This window comes from Barbus barbus (assembly GCF_936440315.1).
Source record: "Barbus barbus genome assembly, chromosome: 6".
NCBI classification, from domain to species: Eukaryota; Metazoa; Chordata; class Actinopteri; order Cypriniformes; family Cyprinidae; genus Barbus; species Barbus barbus.
Window position 1 is genome coordinate 3,097,748 of NC_136734.1, and position 19,753 is coordinate 3,117,500.

Here is a 19,753-nt window from a genome sequence, read left to right on the forward strand (position 1 = left end):
CTGAAATAAGACTGATACTTAGGGCCACAAACAGTAGGGAAAAACAATGATAAATGCAAATAATAAAACACAAATAACAGTGTAATAGCGCATACAAAAATAAATAGTAATGCACTTTCAATGGAATTCAATGGGGCACATAAATTGAGTCGCATGGACTTTAATATTTGGCAGCGGCAAAAAAGCGGGCTCGAACTCGGGTCAAAAAGCATACACCTTACGAACCCAATCACATGTTGGTGGGGGGAGTTAGTGTAAATAGCCTTTGCCAACAAGGCGGGTTATTTGCACTTAGTGTTACTATTTATTACTTTTGTCCTTTTCGACAATAAAGTTACATTTCTAAATGTGTGTGTGTGTATCTGATTGAACCTACCCCGAGTCCATGTGCGAACCCTGCGCTAGGGACGGGACTTGCCGCACTGATATAGCTGCTGATTCCTGAATCCTGATTGGCTGCTGCATACAGGTCTGCCATTGGCCCAGGGCTGCTGGTGCCCAGGAAGCCAGCGGTACGTGAGGGGGTGGAGCCTACAGTAAAGTAAAGATGTCTTAAACCTCAGAAGGTGCTTTACAAGTGGAAAGAGATTAATAAATCTCAAAATCTGACAATAAAAGTTCAAACAAGCAAAGTGAATGTGATTTTGGGTACCTCTGACCACCGCTGCAGCTGCAGCCGCTGCCATTGGTCCGTAGGCCGTCAGTGGAATGGCTGCGGGACAGAGAGAGACAGGATGCCACACAAATACATTGAGATCGTCACATCATGCCATACTTTAATATCCTGTTACATGTGTTACATGTTATAGTGAAAAGTCAACTTAGATAAATCTTAAGCCGTGTGTTCAGTGCATGTTATTCTAATGCACTGTAAAAAAAAGTTGAGCCAACTTAAAAGTTTTCAGCAGATTTTTGAGTTTTCTCAACTTGTTGTTTTAATTTATGCAACAAAAAGTTGAGAATCTCCAACAAAAATAAGTTGAGAGAACTCAAGCTGAAGCTGGTTGCCTTCACATTTTAAGTTGGCTCAACTTTTTTTTTTTACAGTGTGCTTGCTTTTGTAATCTTTTTCTCAAAATGTCCACCTCTGACTATTCTGCTGATGTAACCACTGTCATATGGCAAGAAGTAATAATAATGTCATTTTTTTATGATTCAATCAAACCCAAAATGACTAAAATAATTTTAGCCCCACCCTTTATTATGTAACATCGAATGTTCATTTTCATCCAGTCTGATTTAATCTCAGAGATACAGAAAAATAAATAAATACATAAAAATGAACTTGAAATCTATAAAGTATAAAGAATTTATTTACAAATTGTGAATATTGTGTTTCTTCAGTGTATAAAGTAAAACATAAGGTTATTATTCAAATTGTAGGAAACACTAAAAGCAATACACTTTGAAGACTTCTCATGACACCTTTATATGGTGTTTGTTGTGTGACTCGTTTTCCATAAATGTTCATGAAAAATAGAAATAGAAAACAGAAGACCAGAAACACTAATGTCAAAAAGATTGGAATCGGTACGATTTTTTAAATTGTTTTTGAACGGAATCTCTTCTGCTCACCAAGGCTGCATTTATTTGATCAATAATACAGTAAAACAGTAATATTGTGAAATATTATTACAATTTAAAAGTGTAAATATATTGTAAAATATAATTGATTCCTGTGATCAAAGCATCACACTCCAGTCTTCAGTGTCTCATGATCCTTCAGAAATCATTCTAATATGTTGATTTGCTGCTCAAAAAACATTTCTGAATATTATCAATGTTGAAAACAATTGTGCTGCTTCATATTTTTGTGCAAACCGTGATACATTTTTATTTAGGATTCTTTGATCAATAGAACTTATTTGAAATAGAAATCTTTTGTAGCATTATAAATGTCCTTAATGTCATCAATTTAATGCATCCCTGCTGAATAAAAGTATTAATTTCTTTAATGAAAAATCTCTCTTTAGCAGTCTTGCATGTTCATTTAAGGCTCAACCAGCGACTAGGAAAACTTGGTTGAAAACACATGATTGCATTGCAGAAATGCCACACTGCAGCTCTGTCTTGGACCTTTAATTGAAATGAAGGAGAACACGAGCCATCTGCAGGAAAATCGGCAGCATGTATGTTTCGTGTGTTTATGTGTTCATGAGTGTGTGTGTTTGCACACAGAGAGCTGCTTGTAAAGCCAGGCGAGCGACTAACCTGTGATCTCTTGGGGGTGAGAGGAAGTCAGAAGGGGTGTCCGCTCTAAATGGAATTCTAGAACAGAAACGGCAAAAGAGCGGTTTGTGAACAAACTCAGCATAAACAAGCTCAAAACTAAAACACCAACACGCACACACACACGGTGAGTGTTTTTCCACATGTAGTCCTATCTACACAAACACACTGACGTACACCATGAAAGGAGGCTTTCAAGCGGCAGAGGAGAGACACATCTATGCGCACAGAAACACACACAGCGAAGCACTTACAGCCGGGTGTAGCTGCTACACAGGAGGAAAGGAAGGGAACAGATTGAGGTGCAGAAGGACACGAGGAACAAAAAGCACAAGGAAGAGAGAGAAACGGGAGGACGTCGTTAGATCACTGATCTTAAGGTGTGGAGTTAGTTAAACATGGAGCCGTAACACACAATGGTTAGTATTAGTGCTTGGCGGTTTGATGGTCTCATGCAACGCAAAACATTTTACTGTGCCGCGGTAGAGCCAAATGCATGGATATTAGTTTTAATAAGTCAAGCTGAACTTGGTCATCCAATCACACTTAAGTTTCTGTCCCATAGGTTTTATAGTGTTCATTTAACTGTTTGTGTGTGTTTTGTTTATAATGTGAAGCTGTTTTTGAACTAATGTCAGACAGAACATTCATTTGTTATGAATTCATTTGCATGCATCAATATTATATTTGGATTAAAACTCTGCATCACCACATTTTAGTCAATGCATAAATGAAATTAAATTATATGTCTATATATATATATATGTGTGTGTGTGACCCTGGACCACAAAACCAGTCATAAGTGTCAATTTTTTCGAAATTGAGATTTATACATCATCTGATTAAATAAGCTTTCCATTGATGTATGGTTTGTTATGATAGGACAATATTTGGCTGAGATACAACTATTTGAAAATCTGGAATCTGAGGGTGCAAAAATATCAAAATATTGAGAAAATTGCCGTTAAAGTTGTCCAAATGAAGTACTTAGCTATGCATATTACTAATTACTAAGTTGTGATGTATTTACGGTATGAAATTTACAAAATATCTTCATGGAACATGATCTTTACTTAATATCCTAATGATTTTTGTCAAGAAAAAAAAATTGATCATTTTGACCCATACAATGTATTTTTGGCTATAGCTACAAATATACCCCAGCGACTTAAGACTGCTTTTGTGTTCCAGAGTCACATATAAATAAATATATATATATATATACATACACACAAATCAAATCAATTTATCATCTTTAAGTACTATGTTATGATATAGTATATTGTTAGTTATTTTTAGTATAGTATAGAATTTGGTTATGCTACTGTCATTAGCCTCATTTGGACAAATATGACATAATATATTTTCAGCATTTACAGGTTGCAGCTACTGTAATGTCAGCTACTGTCAATGGCATTTTGGAGAAAGGTTTGACAGCGTCTCACTCACATCCTGTGATTTAACTGCTGTTCACAGAGGAACCAAGCAAATGTTCTTTTACTGATGTCACCCGAGAAGCAATTACAGTATGAGCTGTTCTGAGGACACTATATGAAGTGTTTATTTTCTCTTAAATGTCTTGCTGGATCGGACGGCAAAAAACATCAACTACTGCTGAAATGGACATGCAAATTTAAAAACTACTGTTTGTGAGTGCGTTTTGATCAAATCCACTTCAAAACAAATGTGCAGTTATCAGATAAGAGGATAAACTGTTCATTCCTTAGGGTCTGTGATGGATAAAATAATACATTTTGACATTATAACGGGTGACTGGCTCTGTGCAAGTTCTCTACGAGTGGACACGAGGGAAGCTGGACTTACCTGGGAACTGGTATGTGTATCCTGGTGTGATTCCTGTGTATCCACGACTAGCGTAAGTGGCTGCCTGGAACCCTGGGTAACCTGAAAATGAACAGAGAAAGCATAGTGTTTAAGGCAAGGCAAGATTATTTGGTAACACTTTACATTAAGGTCTCATTTGTTAACATCAGTTAGTGCTTTAACATGAACTACTAATGAGCATTTTTACAGCAGTTATTAACCTTTTTAATGTTAGTTAATAAAAATGTTTCACAGTGCATTAACTAATGTTAACAGCTTTTCATTTTAATAATGTATAAGTAAATGTTGAGATTAACATGAAACTATATGCAAAAAATGTTCGTGCAAAACTTTTTTGTTTTCAACTCTGATTTGTGTCAGACTCACAGACGCTCAGACACAAGTGCAGTTTCCTGTTGTGAACAGCAGGAAGCGCCAGACTGTCATCAGACGGGACTGATTTGCTCATATGGATGAGTTCACTGAGATTATTTGCCTTTTCCTTCTTTAACTCACCCAGCATGCCGATACCCAGCATGAAGGCGTCCATGCCGTAGGGCATCACCCTGGAGCGGCCCCGCGCCGTACCTGTCGGTGACATCACTTCCTTCGGCTGAGCCTTTTTGCACTCCACCTTCAAAATCATAAACGAGATCTCTTCAATATCAAGTTATTCTAGTTATTTCTAGACACCAATCGAGACTTGTTTAAACAAACAGGAGAACAATCTGAGACAAAATTGACATTGAAATTTCAATGAAATACAAATCCATTTTCCATTAGAGAATTTATTCCATCTTTTATTTTATTTGTAATTCTTGAAAAGAGTTTTAGAAGAAACATCTGAGATGAAGGTGATATCGAAGAATAAGTACAAATATAAAGGCAATTATATATCCTGAGTTATGAATGAGGAACTTTTGAGAGTTTTTTTTTTTTTATCTTTTTGCACACTTTTTATTTCTTCAAATGAATTTTACATTTGAGACAAAGTTGACACTTTAAATGACCAAGAACTCAATGTCCATGGAGGTCTGAATCAGCAACATTTGAGCAGTAAAATATTTCTCAAGTAAAGAAACAAGAGAAATCACAAATTAAATCTCTTTAATAATGTTGTTATTTTTAGACACCAATCAAGATTTTTGGAGAAGCATCTGCGACAATGTTTAAACTTGAAATATAATTCTATAAAAGAGTAATTTTTGAGCAATTTTTGAGCAAATTTCCTTTAGTAAGAGAACGCATATATTTTGATAATCCAGTGATTTAAATACTAAATGTATATATATAAAATCTTAAATTTGCCATAATATATTTTATATATAATGCATATTTTTGATAACCTAGTAATTTAAATATATATTAAATAATATTATATATATGTATACATAATATATAATTAAAATGTTTGAAACTATATATATATATATATATATATATATATATTATTCAATCTTTTATTTATTTTAAATTGTTTTACATCTAAATAGATGATAGATAGATAGATAGATAGATAGATAGATAGATAGATAGATAGATAGATAGATAGATAGACAGACAGACAGACAGACAGACAGACAGACAGACAGACAGACAGACAGACAGACAGACAGACAGACATATAGATAGATAGACAGATAGACAGATAGATAGATAGATAGATAGATAGATATTAGATAGATAGATAGATAGATAGATAGATAGATAGGTAGATAGATAGATAGATAGATAGATAGATAGATAGATAGATAGATAGATAGATAGATAGATAGATAGATAGATAGATAGATAGATAGATAGATAGATAGATAGATAGATAGATAGATAGATAGATAGATTTTTATTTGACATTCTCCAAATGAATTTTAAGACAAATATTTGAGACGTATCATGAACGTATCAAAAGGTGTTTTCGCAGTCACACACACACACACACACACACACACACAGAGACAGTGTTTCATAGCAGGACACACTCTCACCATCTTGTTGTTGATCTCGTGAAAGTGGATCTCGCAGACCTTTTCCACCACGTCTTCATTCTCAAAGGTCACAAAGCCAAAACCTGCAGAGCAAGAACACACATGCACTCTTAACGAATTGCTTTCAACATTGAATCTAGTGTGTTTATCTTGTCCAGTTGCATCCGATTCAATCCTGACGTGACCTTCCCCCTTTTACTTTCTCATTCTCTGTACTGTCTTTTGTTCTGTTTCCATCTGTTCATATATTCAGTCCATTCTGTCAGGAGATTAGCTCCTCACCTGCTGCATTTACCTGCCCTATACTCGATCCCGCCCACTCATCTGTCACTCACTACAGGCTCCGCCCACCGGCTGTCAGTCAGGCTTTCCTTGCCAAAGCGAATGACGGTTTAACCTCTGAACTACTAACCAGCTCAGCAGCACCAAACCCATATTACCCTACATGAACTTTTTAGCAATGCCTCTGAATAGAGATGAGACTGACGAGAAGAGAGAAGATCTCTAATATCTCATAAAGTTATTAAAGAGCAAACTTCGGGCACTTATTTTTTCTTTAAAAATCTGGTTGATCTTTTTTTTCTACAAATGAAAGTTGATGCTTAACTGAAATATAAATGATAACTCAAGTATTATAAAATATTCTTCAAGTATAAGAGAAATCCCAAATGAGTTATTCTATTATATTACTATTCTATTAAATAATATATACTATTATATGATATATTCAGTACTATATTATTTCTAGACACAAATTGAGACTTGTTTCAAGGGCAAGTTTAGGAGAAGTTGATAAATATTAAATGAAATATAACCCCATTAAGTCTTCTGAACCATGAGCTATGAACGAGCAACATTTGAGCATTTTCTTCAATAAGAAAACATGTTCTTTGATTTCTATTTTTAATTCTCAAATAGAAAAGATAGTGAAGTTAATAGTTCATACTGAACTTTTGAGCAGTAAAATATTCCTCAATTTATTCTAGTTATTTCTAGACATCAATTCCAAAAAATTTATTAATTAAGAGAGGTTTCTGAGACAAAGCTGACACTTAAAATATAAATTATATACTGAAGCATAAATATAAATGAGAACGCTGTTATTTCTCCTGAGTTATAAATTAGCAACATTTTAGCAGTAAAATATTTCTCAAGTATGATTAAGATCTCTTTAATATCAAATTATTCTAGTATTTATCAAGCAAGATATCAAATACCAACGTTGATATTGAAATATAAATAAAATAACTACATTATGTGAGCTATGAAAGAGAAACCTTTGAGAAATTAAATTTGACTTTAGTAAGAGAATTTACTCCATATTATATATTATTTTATATCTTTTATATCATGCATTTGAGACCAAATTGATACTGAAGCAAAAGTATAAATAAATGAGAAAGCCAATATGAATTTGCAACTTTTGTGCAGGAAAATATTCCTCAAGTTCAACAAAAAAAGGCAAAGTTGATATTAAAATATAAAGGAAATATAACTCCATTAAGTCTCTTAAACTATGAGCTATGAAACGAACAATCATTCATCAATTAAATTTGACTTTAGTGAGAGAATTCATTCCATCTTTTATTTCTTTTCTATATTCTTTTATTTATTTTATATTATATATGGATTTTTGTTTGAATTCTTCAGAAGTGTTTTAGGAGAAAGTTGATCCTAACGCATACGTCTCCTGAGTTATGAATGAGCAACGTTTGAGCAGTAAAATATTCCTCAAGTTCAAGAAGAGAAGAGAAAAGTAGAGAAGAAACGAGACGAGTCTCAGAGGGTCTAACAGCAGCTCCTGAATGACTGCAGAAGCATGTAGACACTTGACTGCTGTTGTATAATTATATGACTCAAGGAGGCTTTGAATGCGAGTGTGTGCATTTGCGTGTGTGCTTACCTCGGTGCCTGTTGGTGGTTTTGTCAAACATTAGCATCGCGTCATCAACCTGCAGACAAAACACACACACAAAAGAGAGGGATGAGACACTCTAAGCCATTACCCAGCATGAGGCTCTATTGTGAGGCTCTGGAGAAACAGAGAGGGGCAGCAGATGGAGGGGCCAAGCAGGGAGGGGTACAGAGAGAGAGATGGATGGAGAGAAAGAGAAGAAAGAGAATATGGATGGAAGCGAGAGAAAGGGGCTGAAATAAAAGAGGAGAAAGCGATGGCTGTGAACACTTTGAAGCACCTCAGCTTCAGCAAACAACTCTCTTTGTTCTTGATGTTTCATAAGATCACAACTGGTTTTGCTTCAAGACCCAGATGTTACACTGGACATCAAATGGCAAATTAAAAGTGGTACAAAATAAAAGTTCAAAAAGCGTAATTGTGCTTAATTTAAATGTTTGATTTAATTTGGACATACAATTTTATTGGTGAAGGAAACTGTTCTGAAGGCGAAATTCCAGATCATTTTGTTCAAGTATTTTCCATGATTTCTGTGATTATAAATATCCCTGTCTTTTTACAATATAAAATATAAAAGAAATATAACTAGACAAATTTATAATGAGTATAGAAACTGAAAAAAATAATAAAAAATCACACAAAACAATTCAAGCTGATTAAATATTTTAGAGTTGAATATAACTAGAAATGATTATTGACTAAAAATTTCCATGACTTTTCCAGGTCTTAAAATTCTCTGATATCCTGTTGCATGTGATTATATAATTTTTTTTTACAAATTTTATAGCAATTCACACACAAGAAATAAATCAAGCTGATGAAATATTTTAGAGCAAAGTATCACTAGACAATTTTATATTGACTATAACATTTTCCACGTCTTTTCCAGATGTTAAAATTCCCTGGTATCCTGTTGTGTGTGATTACATGACGAGGATTCAAAAATAATAAGAATAATAATTTTACAGTGATTCACACACAAGAAGCAATTGAAGCTGATAAAATATTTTAGAGTGAAATATACCTAGATCAATTTTTTTATATTGACTTCAAAAACTTTCATGACTCTTAAAATTCCCTGATATCATGTTTTGTAATAATAATAATAATAATAATACATTTAAATGATTTACACACAGGAAGCATTTCAAGCTGATGACATATTTTAGAGCAAAATACAAATTTTGACAATAGAAATTTCCATTATTTTTCCAGATCTTAAAATTAGCTGATATCCTGTTGTGCATGATTATATGATAGGAAATTTAAAATATATACAGAAATTCACACACAAGAAACAATTCAAGCTGATCAAATTTATTTAATATAGCAATTTTAATATAAAAATATATTTTATATATATTTCTACAATTTTATACTGACTAATATGACTTTTCCAGCTTGTAAAATTCCCTGATATCACGTTGTGATTACATGGCAAGTTTTTAAAAATAATTTCAAACTGCTAAAATAATTTAGAATAAAACATACTCAAAATAAAATAAACTAAAAAAATGATATTTGCACAAGCAATTGCACAAGCAAAAAAACTATTCAAACTAATAAAATATTTAAGAGGAAAGTATAACCAGGCAAATTATTATCGGCTATATAACTTTTCAAATTTCCTTGACATTTCTATAGGTTTTCAATGAATGTAAAAACCCTGGAAATTGGGGAGAATACAACAGAAAAACCTGCAGCACAGAAATAAAATACGGTGCATACACATATCCCTCTCTCTCATTAAACGGACGTCCATGTCCACTGGTCATAGTTTACATGAACCGATCCCTCCCGCCTCGGAGTTTGTGGGGGGAAATCTTTTCAATAACTCTCTCTGTCCTGTTCCCCTTTCTCTTCAAACCCTCTCCAAAGTTTACTATTCCCATGGAGACTCTGCAAAGAATTTCAATTAGAAGAATTGACCCCCTCCCTCACTTCTCCTTTCATGAATAGAACAGAGAGAAAGACGAGGAGCTGGATAATGGCTGCAACGAATAGTACTGGACAAATAAACTTTGACAGAGAGAGACCAATACGTTTTCAGTGATGAAGCAAAGATCAGGCTGAAAATATTACAACAGAGGAGAAATTTGCTAAAACTATAAACTTATTTAATCTCTCCTAACTTTTTATAAAAAATGCATGTGTTCTATCCATCAACAGGCACAAGATATTTTAAAGACATACCATCTAACGCTTGATTACACATAATATCATATGCTATTTACAGAATCAATCAAACACAGTTCATAACATTTATACATTTGTTTGGATGGGTCACATTTAAATCCATTACAAAATGTCTCATCTGTGACCACCTATCAATTAAATTATATACTGCTGCTACAGTTATTTGTTTACAGCTTAATCTTTGATCATAATGTTGCTTGGCAACCCATAAGCACCCTAGACTTAGGCTAATGAACAATATTATTACTTTGTGAAAGAATTGATTATTAGTGTCAAGCATCACTATTACTATTGCATATACTGAAACTAGTTACGACTGTTATTTATTTTTATTTTAATTATACACACAGTTGAAATTAATTGATTTGAATTATTTAGTTTTATATATATATATATAGAGAGAGAGAGAGAGAGAGAGAGAGAGATTTTATTTATTATATATTACATTCTGTCTGTCTATCTATCTATGAAAAATTTAATTAATTATATTTAATTATATATATATATACAGTATATAATTAATAAGTAAATATAAATATATAATTAAATATGTATCTACATATTTTTCAAAACATTTATATTATACGTATGTTACATTTACAACAATATATGTAAATAATAAATGTATGTATGTGTATTTATATTTAATTATATAATATATATATATATATAATAAACTTGATGATAATAATAATAATAATGTATAAATTAATTAATTTAAAAATATATAAAATTAACTACATATAAATATTTATTAATAAAATGATATATTATATTGATATATTATATATTATACATTACTACATATACATACATACGTATTTTTTTTTCAATGTTAATTATAGTAATATTATTATTTTTTAAATATTCAATATTGACATCTTTGCATCTTTGACTAAAATCTTTGCTTTTGTTCGCCACAGATTGACAGCGAGCTGATAATGAGCGTGTGAATCTGTTTGCGGTTCTGTCCTGCTTTCAACCATTTGATGAAACTCAACACAACCTGTAACACGAGCATCGTGAAGCAACTGTTAACCGTCTCTTCTCCAGATCTGAGGCCTCATTATTCCACGAGCCATGGCCTTCTCTTCAGGATTATACTGTCACTTCTGTCTGTGAGAGAGCTGTCGGCAGGACGGCACCAGTCGAAGCGCTCCAGGGTCACGTGGCTGGGCAGCGCTTTTCAGTGCCACCTGGTTAAATGGCCATGGGAAAGGTCAAACACTCTTAGCCCGGATGAGCCGCTGTCAAACACACACTCTTAGACTCTGACATTTAACTATAACCCTCTTCTGCCCCCCTCCTATTCAAACCTTCATTGAGTCAATCCCAAACACACACACACACACACACACACAACTTCAAATCCAATAACACTGCAAAGTCAGGAGAAGACAGCGGGCCGACAGCTGCTGTGAGATTATTAGCATGATGTCTGATAAGAAAAATGACCCGTGTGATGCTTGTTTTGTTACAAACACTGAAAAAATAAGCGAAAGAGATGGAAAATTGTTCTAGTCACCTGAATTAGGGATGAACCGATACTGATAGCTGAATTTATGGATCATTTAAATTTAAATTCACTTCCATATTGGAATTTCAAACTTTAGGACATAAATAATTGTTTACTGTTTGTTCTATGAACAATAATGAAACCTCAGATTCTTGAGGAGAGGTGTGTTTTACTTTCCTAAGCAATAGGATTTACCTGGCAGACCGTAAAACGACTGAACAATCCCATAGATTTAGACTGAAGGAAGGACTCGAGCATCATCTAGACAACAGAACATCTTCATAGAGATTCTTTACATCTGGACTAGTAGGAAAGAACCCAGAACACCCTAGAAACGCCCTGGCAACAAACTAGAACACCCTAGCAACTGCATAGCAACCACCCACTACACACTAGCATCATGGCTGTGAGATTTACACAGGCACTGGCATGTAAAAAATGCTGAATATCTGAATATCTGAATTAGACAAAACAATGGATATTACCTAAATTGCAAAATCATAATTTAGAAAACAAAGAAACAAACAAACACACTACTGCTTGGAAGATATAGCAAGCACACAGAAGCATAAAAAAGGTTTGAGAGCTGTCAAAAATTGAAATTAATTAAATAAATAAATAAAAAATGTAAATAATAAAATAATATTAATAGAAATGTAAATAACATCATGAAAAGAAATGAATAAATAACCATTTAAAAATAACAAATATAAATACAATGAAATTATATACTAAATATAATAAACTATAAAACATAATAATTATTATTATAATGAAATAAAACATAATTTTTTTTAATATTGTTTAGTTTTGTATTTGTGCCATTTGAATGTTAGTTTATGTATTTATTTATCAAGAAATTACTACTTTTATTCACCACGGATGCATTAAAATGATCAAAAGTGACAGTAAAGACATTTCTAATGTTACAAAAGATTTCTATTACAAATAAATGCTGTTCTTTTGAACTAACTATCTAAACAGATAAATAGTGAATAGTAAAAAATAAAAGTTTAAGAAGGCAATGCTTGAAAGATGACAGCTATAACACAAGCTAAAATCATTTTACACATCAAATCGAGAAACGCCTTTGAGGCGAATGAAAACAGACACGTTTGTGTGCACCGTCATGGATGATCAGACGGAATAAACTCAATTATTTAGTTTATATTCATCTCAAAAACAAAACACACTCTCTCTGTCCTCTCCAAAAAGCAGTCAGGGATGCAACGGCAAGTGTCCCGTTTCGGTTTTATTAAACAAGAAGAAGGTGAGATGAGATCTCCAGATAAAAGTTGATTTTTATGCTTTCCTCATCTCTCGTTCTCCTTTTAAACAGGCCAGTGGACAAAAGGACCAGTGAAGCTCTCTAATCGACACCTCTCATGGCTGACTGGAGACTAACTTTTCCAGTCTGTCCGTTCCACCGGCCCTCTCCCTCTCAGTGTTTCATTATATCCATTGTTGTGAGTCAGAGCGCTTGGACTCTCACTGTACTTCGCTTTTGTGAGGCTGATCATATTCCAACCATTTTGGATTGTGCCTAACAGATCAGGACAATGGAGGGCAGCGAGTTTTCCCGGATGGGCTCGGACGGCCAGATTGTGTTCACACCAACAAGGGCTTCTCCCACTGAACACTGCGAACACATACGCCAGTGCATGTGCAGCGTGTTTTTGATATCGATCCAACCGCTGAGTGAGAGGAGTGTGAAGGAAAAGCATTTCCAGAGATTAAATGAAGAAAAAATCTCCTTTGTAAAGTTGAACTTTGTCTAAAAGGAATCAAATTTGCTTTCACAAACGTTCCTTTCTGCTGGAACGCCCAAAATGGCATTTGCAACACATTTCACTTCTGTCTATATTTTTTATCAAATAAATGTAGCCTTGGTGAGCATAAGAGACTACTTTCAAATGCATTTTTAAAAAATCTTAATTTTTCCACACATTTTGAGTACAAATAGGAACAAGCATTTCATGTTGTCTTTAAACTTTTATCGGTGTCTTATAGAGTCTATCCAGCAGGCCAGCAGGTGCACGACACTAATACGTGTTTGTGAGTGTGTGCACCGCTGAATCCACACGTGCATTTACATATTTGAAAAAAAAGAGCCCACAAGCACCGGGTGTCACATTGAGATGTGTGCGGAGACAATAGGCCCAGCAGGTCACCGTGGAAACAAGCTTGAGAGGGTGGGGGGGCAGCAGCTGTTGCATTAGATTAGTTAAGATTCGGAGACCCTCCCCCTTTACCAGCAGCACCTTCACACCATTCCCTCCTTCCTACCTTCACACTTCATATAAGAGTGATTTTGTAGTGAGGAGCTACTTGAAGTGTCTTCCAAGCATGTTTCATCTAAACATTACAGTACATTACACAAAATTTGGGGATCAGTAAGATTTTTAAATGGTTTTTGAAACATTAAAAGTCTCTTATGCACACCAAGGCCGCATTTATTTGATCAAAAATGCAGTTAAAACATTGACAATAAAAAGAAATGTTTCTTGAGCAGCAAATCAGCATATTAGAATGATTTCTGAAGGATCCTGTGACACTGAAGACTGGAGTAATGATGCTGAAAATTCAGCTTTGCATCAGAGAAATAAATTACATTTTAAAATATATTCAGATAGAAAACAGCTATTTAAAATTGTAATAATATTTCACAATTTGACTGTTTTTACTGCATTATTTTTTTTAAATCCTCCATTAACATTTTACAGGAAACTGTCCTGATCAACTTGTTGTTGTAATAATTCTGTTAGTTTAGAACAAATTTATAAGACGCCCACTTCTAAAACTTCCTTTTGTACTGCGCGTCTTACTCTTTCTCCTCTTTTTCAAGGCTGTCCCCTTCTCTCGCTCTCTTCTCGTGCCCTCAACCCACAGGAGGTGACACGGCCTCCCTCACTCATCTCATACGCTCTTCTCTTTCTTTAGTCCCTGTTGTCTACTGTTCAACTCTCGCACGAAACAAAAAGCAGCTACACAAGGACATCCATCTCCAACTGAGACACCAATTCTTTACCACCGACAACGAATATGACAGTAACAAGTGGAGACCGACAGAGAATAAAAGAGATATCATATGTGCATCAAAACACACAAACAAATTTACATGACCTCTTCGTAATTGAAAATGTCAAATAACACACCAACATCAAGAGCACATACAGTTGGGCAAAAAAGTATTTAGTCAGCCACCAATTGTGCAAGTTCTCCCACTTAAAAAGATGAGAGAGGCCTGTAATTTTCATCATAGGTACACTTCAACTATGAGAGAAAGAATGGGGGGAAAGAATCCAGGAAATCACATTGTAGGATTTTTAAAGAATTTATTGGTAAATTCCTCTGTAAAATAAGTGTTTGGTCACCTACAAACAAGCAAGATTTCTGGCTCTCACAGACCTGTAACTTCTTCTTTAAGAGGCTCCTCTGTCCTCCACTCATTACCTGTATTAATGGCACCTGTTTGAACTCGTTATCAGTATAAAAGACACCTGTCCACAACCTCAAACAGTCACACTCCAAACGCCACTATGGCCAAGACCAAAGAGCTGTCGAAGGACACCAGAAACAAAATTGTAGACCTGCACCAGGCTGGGAAGACTGAATCTGCAATAGGCAAGCAGCTTGGTGTGAAGAAATCAACTGTGGGAGCAATTATTAGAAAATGGAAGACATACAAGACCACTGATAATCTCCCTCGATCTGGGGCTCCACGCAAGATCTCACCCCGTGGGGTCAAAATGATCACAAGAACGGTGAGCAAAAATCCCAGAACCACACGGGGGGACCTAGTGAATGACCTGCAGAGAGCTGGGACCAAAGTAACAAAGGCTACCATCAGTAACACACTACGCCGCCAGGGACTCAAATCCTGCAGTGCCAGACGTGTCCCCCTGCTTAAGCCAGTACATGTCCGGGCCCATCTGAAGTTTGCTAGAGAGCATTTGGATGATCCAGAAGAGGATTGGGAGAATGTCATATGGTCAGATGAAACCAAAATAGAACTTTTTGGTAAAAACTCAACTCGTCGTGTTTGGAGGAGAAAGAATGCTGAGTTGCATCCAAAGAACACCATACCTACTGTGAAGCATGGGGGTGGAAACATCATGCTTTGGAGCTGTTTTTCTGCAAAGGGACCAGGACGACTGATCCGTGTAAAGGAAAGAATGAATGGGGCCATGTATCGTGAGATTTTGAGTGAAAACCTCCTTCCATCAGCAAGGGCATTGAAGATGAAACGTGGCTGGGTCTTTCAGCATGACAATGATCCCAAACACACCGCCCGGGCAACGAAGGAGTAGCTTCGTAAGAAGCATTTCAAGGTCCTGGAGTGGCCTAGCCAGTCTCCAGATCTCAACCCCATAGAAAATCTTTGGAGGGAGTTGAAAGTCCGTGTTGCCCAGCGACAGCCCCAAAACATCACTGCTCTGGAGGAGATCTGCATGGAGGAATGGGCCAAAATACCAGCAACAGTGTGTGAAAACCTTGTGAAGACTTACAGAAAACGTTTGACCTCTGTCATTGCCAACAAAGTGTATATAACAAAGTATTGAGATGAACTTTTGTTATTGACCAAATACTTATTTTCCACCATAATTTGCAAATAAATTAATTAAAAATCCTACAATGTGATTTCCTGGATTCTTTCCCCCCATTCTGTCTCTCATAGTTGAAGTGTACCTATGATGAAAATTACAGGCCTCTCTCATCTTTTTAAGTGGGAGAACTTGCACAATTGGTGGCTGACTAAATACTTTTTTGCCCAACTGTAATTGGGTGACACTACGGGGGCAAACAGTATCTTTCTGGTTCTTTTAAAAGTTGTATTATGTAGACATACTCTAACATTTATAGAAACTACTGCCACTGACGTTAACACAGCTCATTAACATATGACCGCCCATATTTAAATAACACCCATTCAGAAACTAGACTGGACCTGCCCTCTTCACCAAAGGTATAAAGGGTAAATTAGCAAGGTTTAAACCTTAGGATCAGAGAGAGGCTTGAAAAAGATGTTTCCAAGTTGTACATAAAAGAAAGATTACTGGTGCACGTTTTATGAGAAAATACCATTTTTTACTTGGAAATTTCAATGTGTTACTACTTGCTGTTTCTGCAATTGTTTGTGAAATTTACTAGCAATTTCTGAGTGAAAATTGTTTCTACATCAAACTTTCTTAGTGTGGCAATGACAACTGAAAGAAATGATACACTGGTGTAGAATACAGCCCTTGAACTCACCTTTCCAAACTGATCGAAATACTGTTTCACATCTTCGATGGTGGTGTTGACAGACAGTCCTCCAACAAAGATCTTCTTTGTTCTTGTTACCAGCTGAAAACACCAGAAAAAAAGACAAATGAGACAACGTAATAATCAAGTGCAACAAAACAGGATTTTGTGGGACTTTCAACAAGAACCAGGGTGCCATTTGAATACATATTTTCCTAACAGCTCAAATTTTAAAGTAAAGTATGCAAAATTCAACTATTTTGTTGACAAAAAAAGAGAGGGAATGTGTTCATTGCATAAATAGGAGTTATGTATAATTCCAAAACCTAGTGAGATACTTTACTGTCTACACAGCTGCCTTCTAAGGGAGCGTATTAACTAAAAATGGAAACCCAGAAATGGAAACGAAAGGACTCTGATTTGGGACGTTCCACTTATAGGGGTGGTGATGGCGCAGTGGATAAGACACATGCCTTTGGTGTGAGAGACCCGGGTTCGAATCCACTGTGAGACACCAATGTGTCCCTGAGCAAGACACTTAACCCCTAGTTGCTCCAGAGGTGTGCGACCTCTGACATATATAGCAATTGTAAGTCGCTTTGGATAAAAGCGTCAGCTAAATGAATAAATGTAAATGTTAAGGAGAAACTCTGTCCAATTTATTTACAATGAACACTTTTCCTGTGACTCACAGGGGAAACTTGATTTCAAGCTAACAATGCAACAATGCACTATCATGCAGAAAAATGTATTCCATTTTATTTTTGGTGTTTCTTGCCTTTATTTCTATAAGACAGTTGGGTGTAGACAGGAAAACAGACAGACAAAATCATTTTAATTAGCTATTTTTGTATGCTCCTTTGGATGAAAATTGACTGAGCTGACCGCAATGCATTCTGACTTCATCTGATCCTTGAAGGGCAGCCTATTTACTACTTTTTCAAAGAAATTAATACTTTTATTTAGCAAGGACACATAAAGGTGATTGAAAAGTATTTTCTTTTGAACATTCTATTCATCAGAGGAGGCTGAAAAAGGGTTTGCATAAAATATTAATAATTAAGTTAACTGTTTTCAACATTGATAATAATAATAAATGTATCTTGGGCAGCAAATCAGCATATTAGAATGATTTCTGAAGGACACTGAAGACTGCAGTAATGATACGGAAAATTCAGCTTTAATCAAAGGAATAAATTACATTTTACTTTATATTATACAATAGAAAACAGTTGCTTTAAATTGCAATACTTTTTCACAATATCACTGTATTTTTGATCAAATAAATGCAGCCATAATACTGTATGCAATAATGGTCAAAATTAGCGGTAATGTTTGTGACCAGTTGTTTAGTGTCTATGCAAAGTCCTTTTACTCTTTGCTCTAAAGGTTTTCAAACCACTTCTATGCAATACAGTCAAAAAGAAGGATCTTTGGAATTCTGCTGCCTATAGTTTATCAGAGCTGTCACATCGAGAAAACACCTATGATGCTTTAAAATGCTCACTAGGTTTCAGAACAGAACCTGCGTGTCCTTAATGAGAAGTGACGTGTGTGATGTTAACCTGAACGGAGACTTAGCACTCACCTTCGGCTGAGCTCTACGTGGGAAGGCCACCTTAGGGTCAATCTGAGAGAGAACGAGAGAGAGATTTGTTTAGCATGTGAATAAAGCTTCTTTGAATCTTGAGGGAGAATAAGAGGCATGACTGAGCAGAAACGTCATGTATTTACGGAATCTGAGAGACAAAGATATTTCATAAATATTCTCAAAATCCACAGTTATTTCACAAACAGGCCAGTCAGTGTTTCCCAAAGATGTACTGATGTTAACACTTCTAACATGTTGTACACAAAAAAGTAAAGCCTTGCAGAACCTGGCAGAAAATGAAAGGTGCAACAGACAAATCCTCTGAAATATTTCAAGAGGAATTATATAAAAGTCCCACCACGTTTCAGGCCAGCGTGGACTCATCTGACCACTGCAAGCGATGTGAGAAATACAAGAAAATCTGAGAGAAACCTTTATGATTTATGCTTAAAGCTTTCATTTGTGTACTTTTTTAAAAAATATATATTTTTTCAAATAAATGTATTTAAATAATGCAGGTTTTGTGAAGGTAAATGTAAGACTTTTTAAGACCAAGTAAAGAAAATGTAAGGAGTCCACTGCAGTCAATGTTCTCTAAATGTAAATATCTATAGAGCACACAATGAGTTGTATTAGCAACACTTCATACAGTCTCCATTACTTTTTAATTCATTTCACAAAAAATGTATACGAACTTCATAAGTTCAGTTTGCCTCTCAAGTAACCGTTTCTTGATTTAAGGGTGTTTAGATATTTGTATTTAAAAACAAAACAAAGACACTTGGGAAGATATTTGCTTTCATGCAACATTTAATGCCACGACTTTATAAATTTAAGAATTTCTGTTCTGTTTTAAAACATTTTAAGGCCTTATTTTGTGAAATGGTGAAGACCTGCAGAAACACTGTTTATTAAGAAAGTACAGAAAAAAACAATCAATGCATTTTGAAAACAATGCAATTATGATTGTTTGTGAGTACAGATGCTTCCGATTTATTGAGACGCTTAATCTGCCGTGTTTTTGAACAACGGTAAAACTTCATGTCTGTTACTCAAAGCTATGTTTTCTGAGCACAATGAAATCAATCAGCAAACCTGACAAGGAAACAAATCGCTGAAAAAAATCAAGATTCATTTGCAAATTATTGCAGACTGGAGCAAGTTAAACCATAAGATTTAGAATATACTTAAAAACCTTGCAATCATTATAGATCCATAAAGATATAACTTAAATTACAGAAACACTTTAAAAA

At 34.9% G+C, this 19,753-nt stretch overlaps 1 protein-coding gene across 1 annotated transcript in view; it reads right to left on the reverse strand.

Moving 5' to 3' along the window:
* The window catches only part of LOC306870926 (RNA-binding protein Musashi homolog 1-like), a 32,155-nt gene that overhangs the window by 2,613 nt on the left and 9,789 nt on the right, over positions 1–19,753 (reverse strand). The window contains exons 5-13 of the mRNA XM_079418517.1: positions 18,498–18,539; positions 16,919–17,011; positions 7,942–7,990; positions 6,039–6,121; positions 4,570–4,687; positions 4,054–4,134; positions 2,212–2,268; positions 653–712; positions 377–531 (exon numbers count right to left, since the gene is read on the reverse strand). Of these exons, the coding sequence (XP_079274643.1) occupies positions 377–531; positions 653–712; positions 2,212–2,268; positions 4,054–4,134; positions 4,570–4,687; positions 6,039–6,121; positions 7,942–7,990; positions 16,919–17,011; positions 18,498–18,539 (738 nt within the window). The remainder of the gene's footprint in view (positions 1–376; positions 532–652; positions 713–2,211; positions 2,269–4,053; positions 4,135–4,569; positions 4,688–6,038; positions 6,122–7,941; positions 7,991–16,918; positions 17,012–18,497; positions 18,540–19,753) is intronic.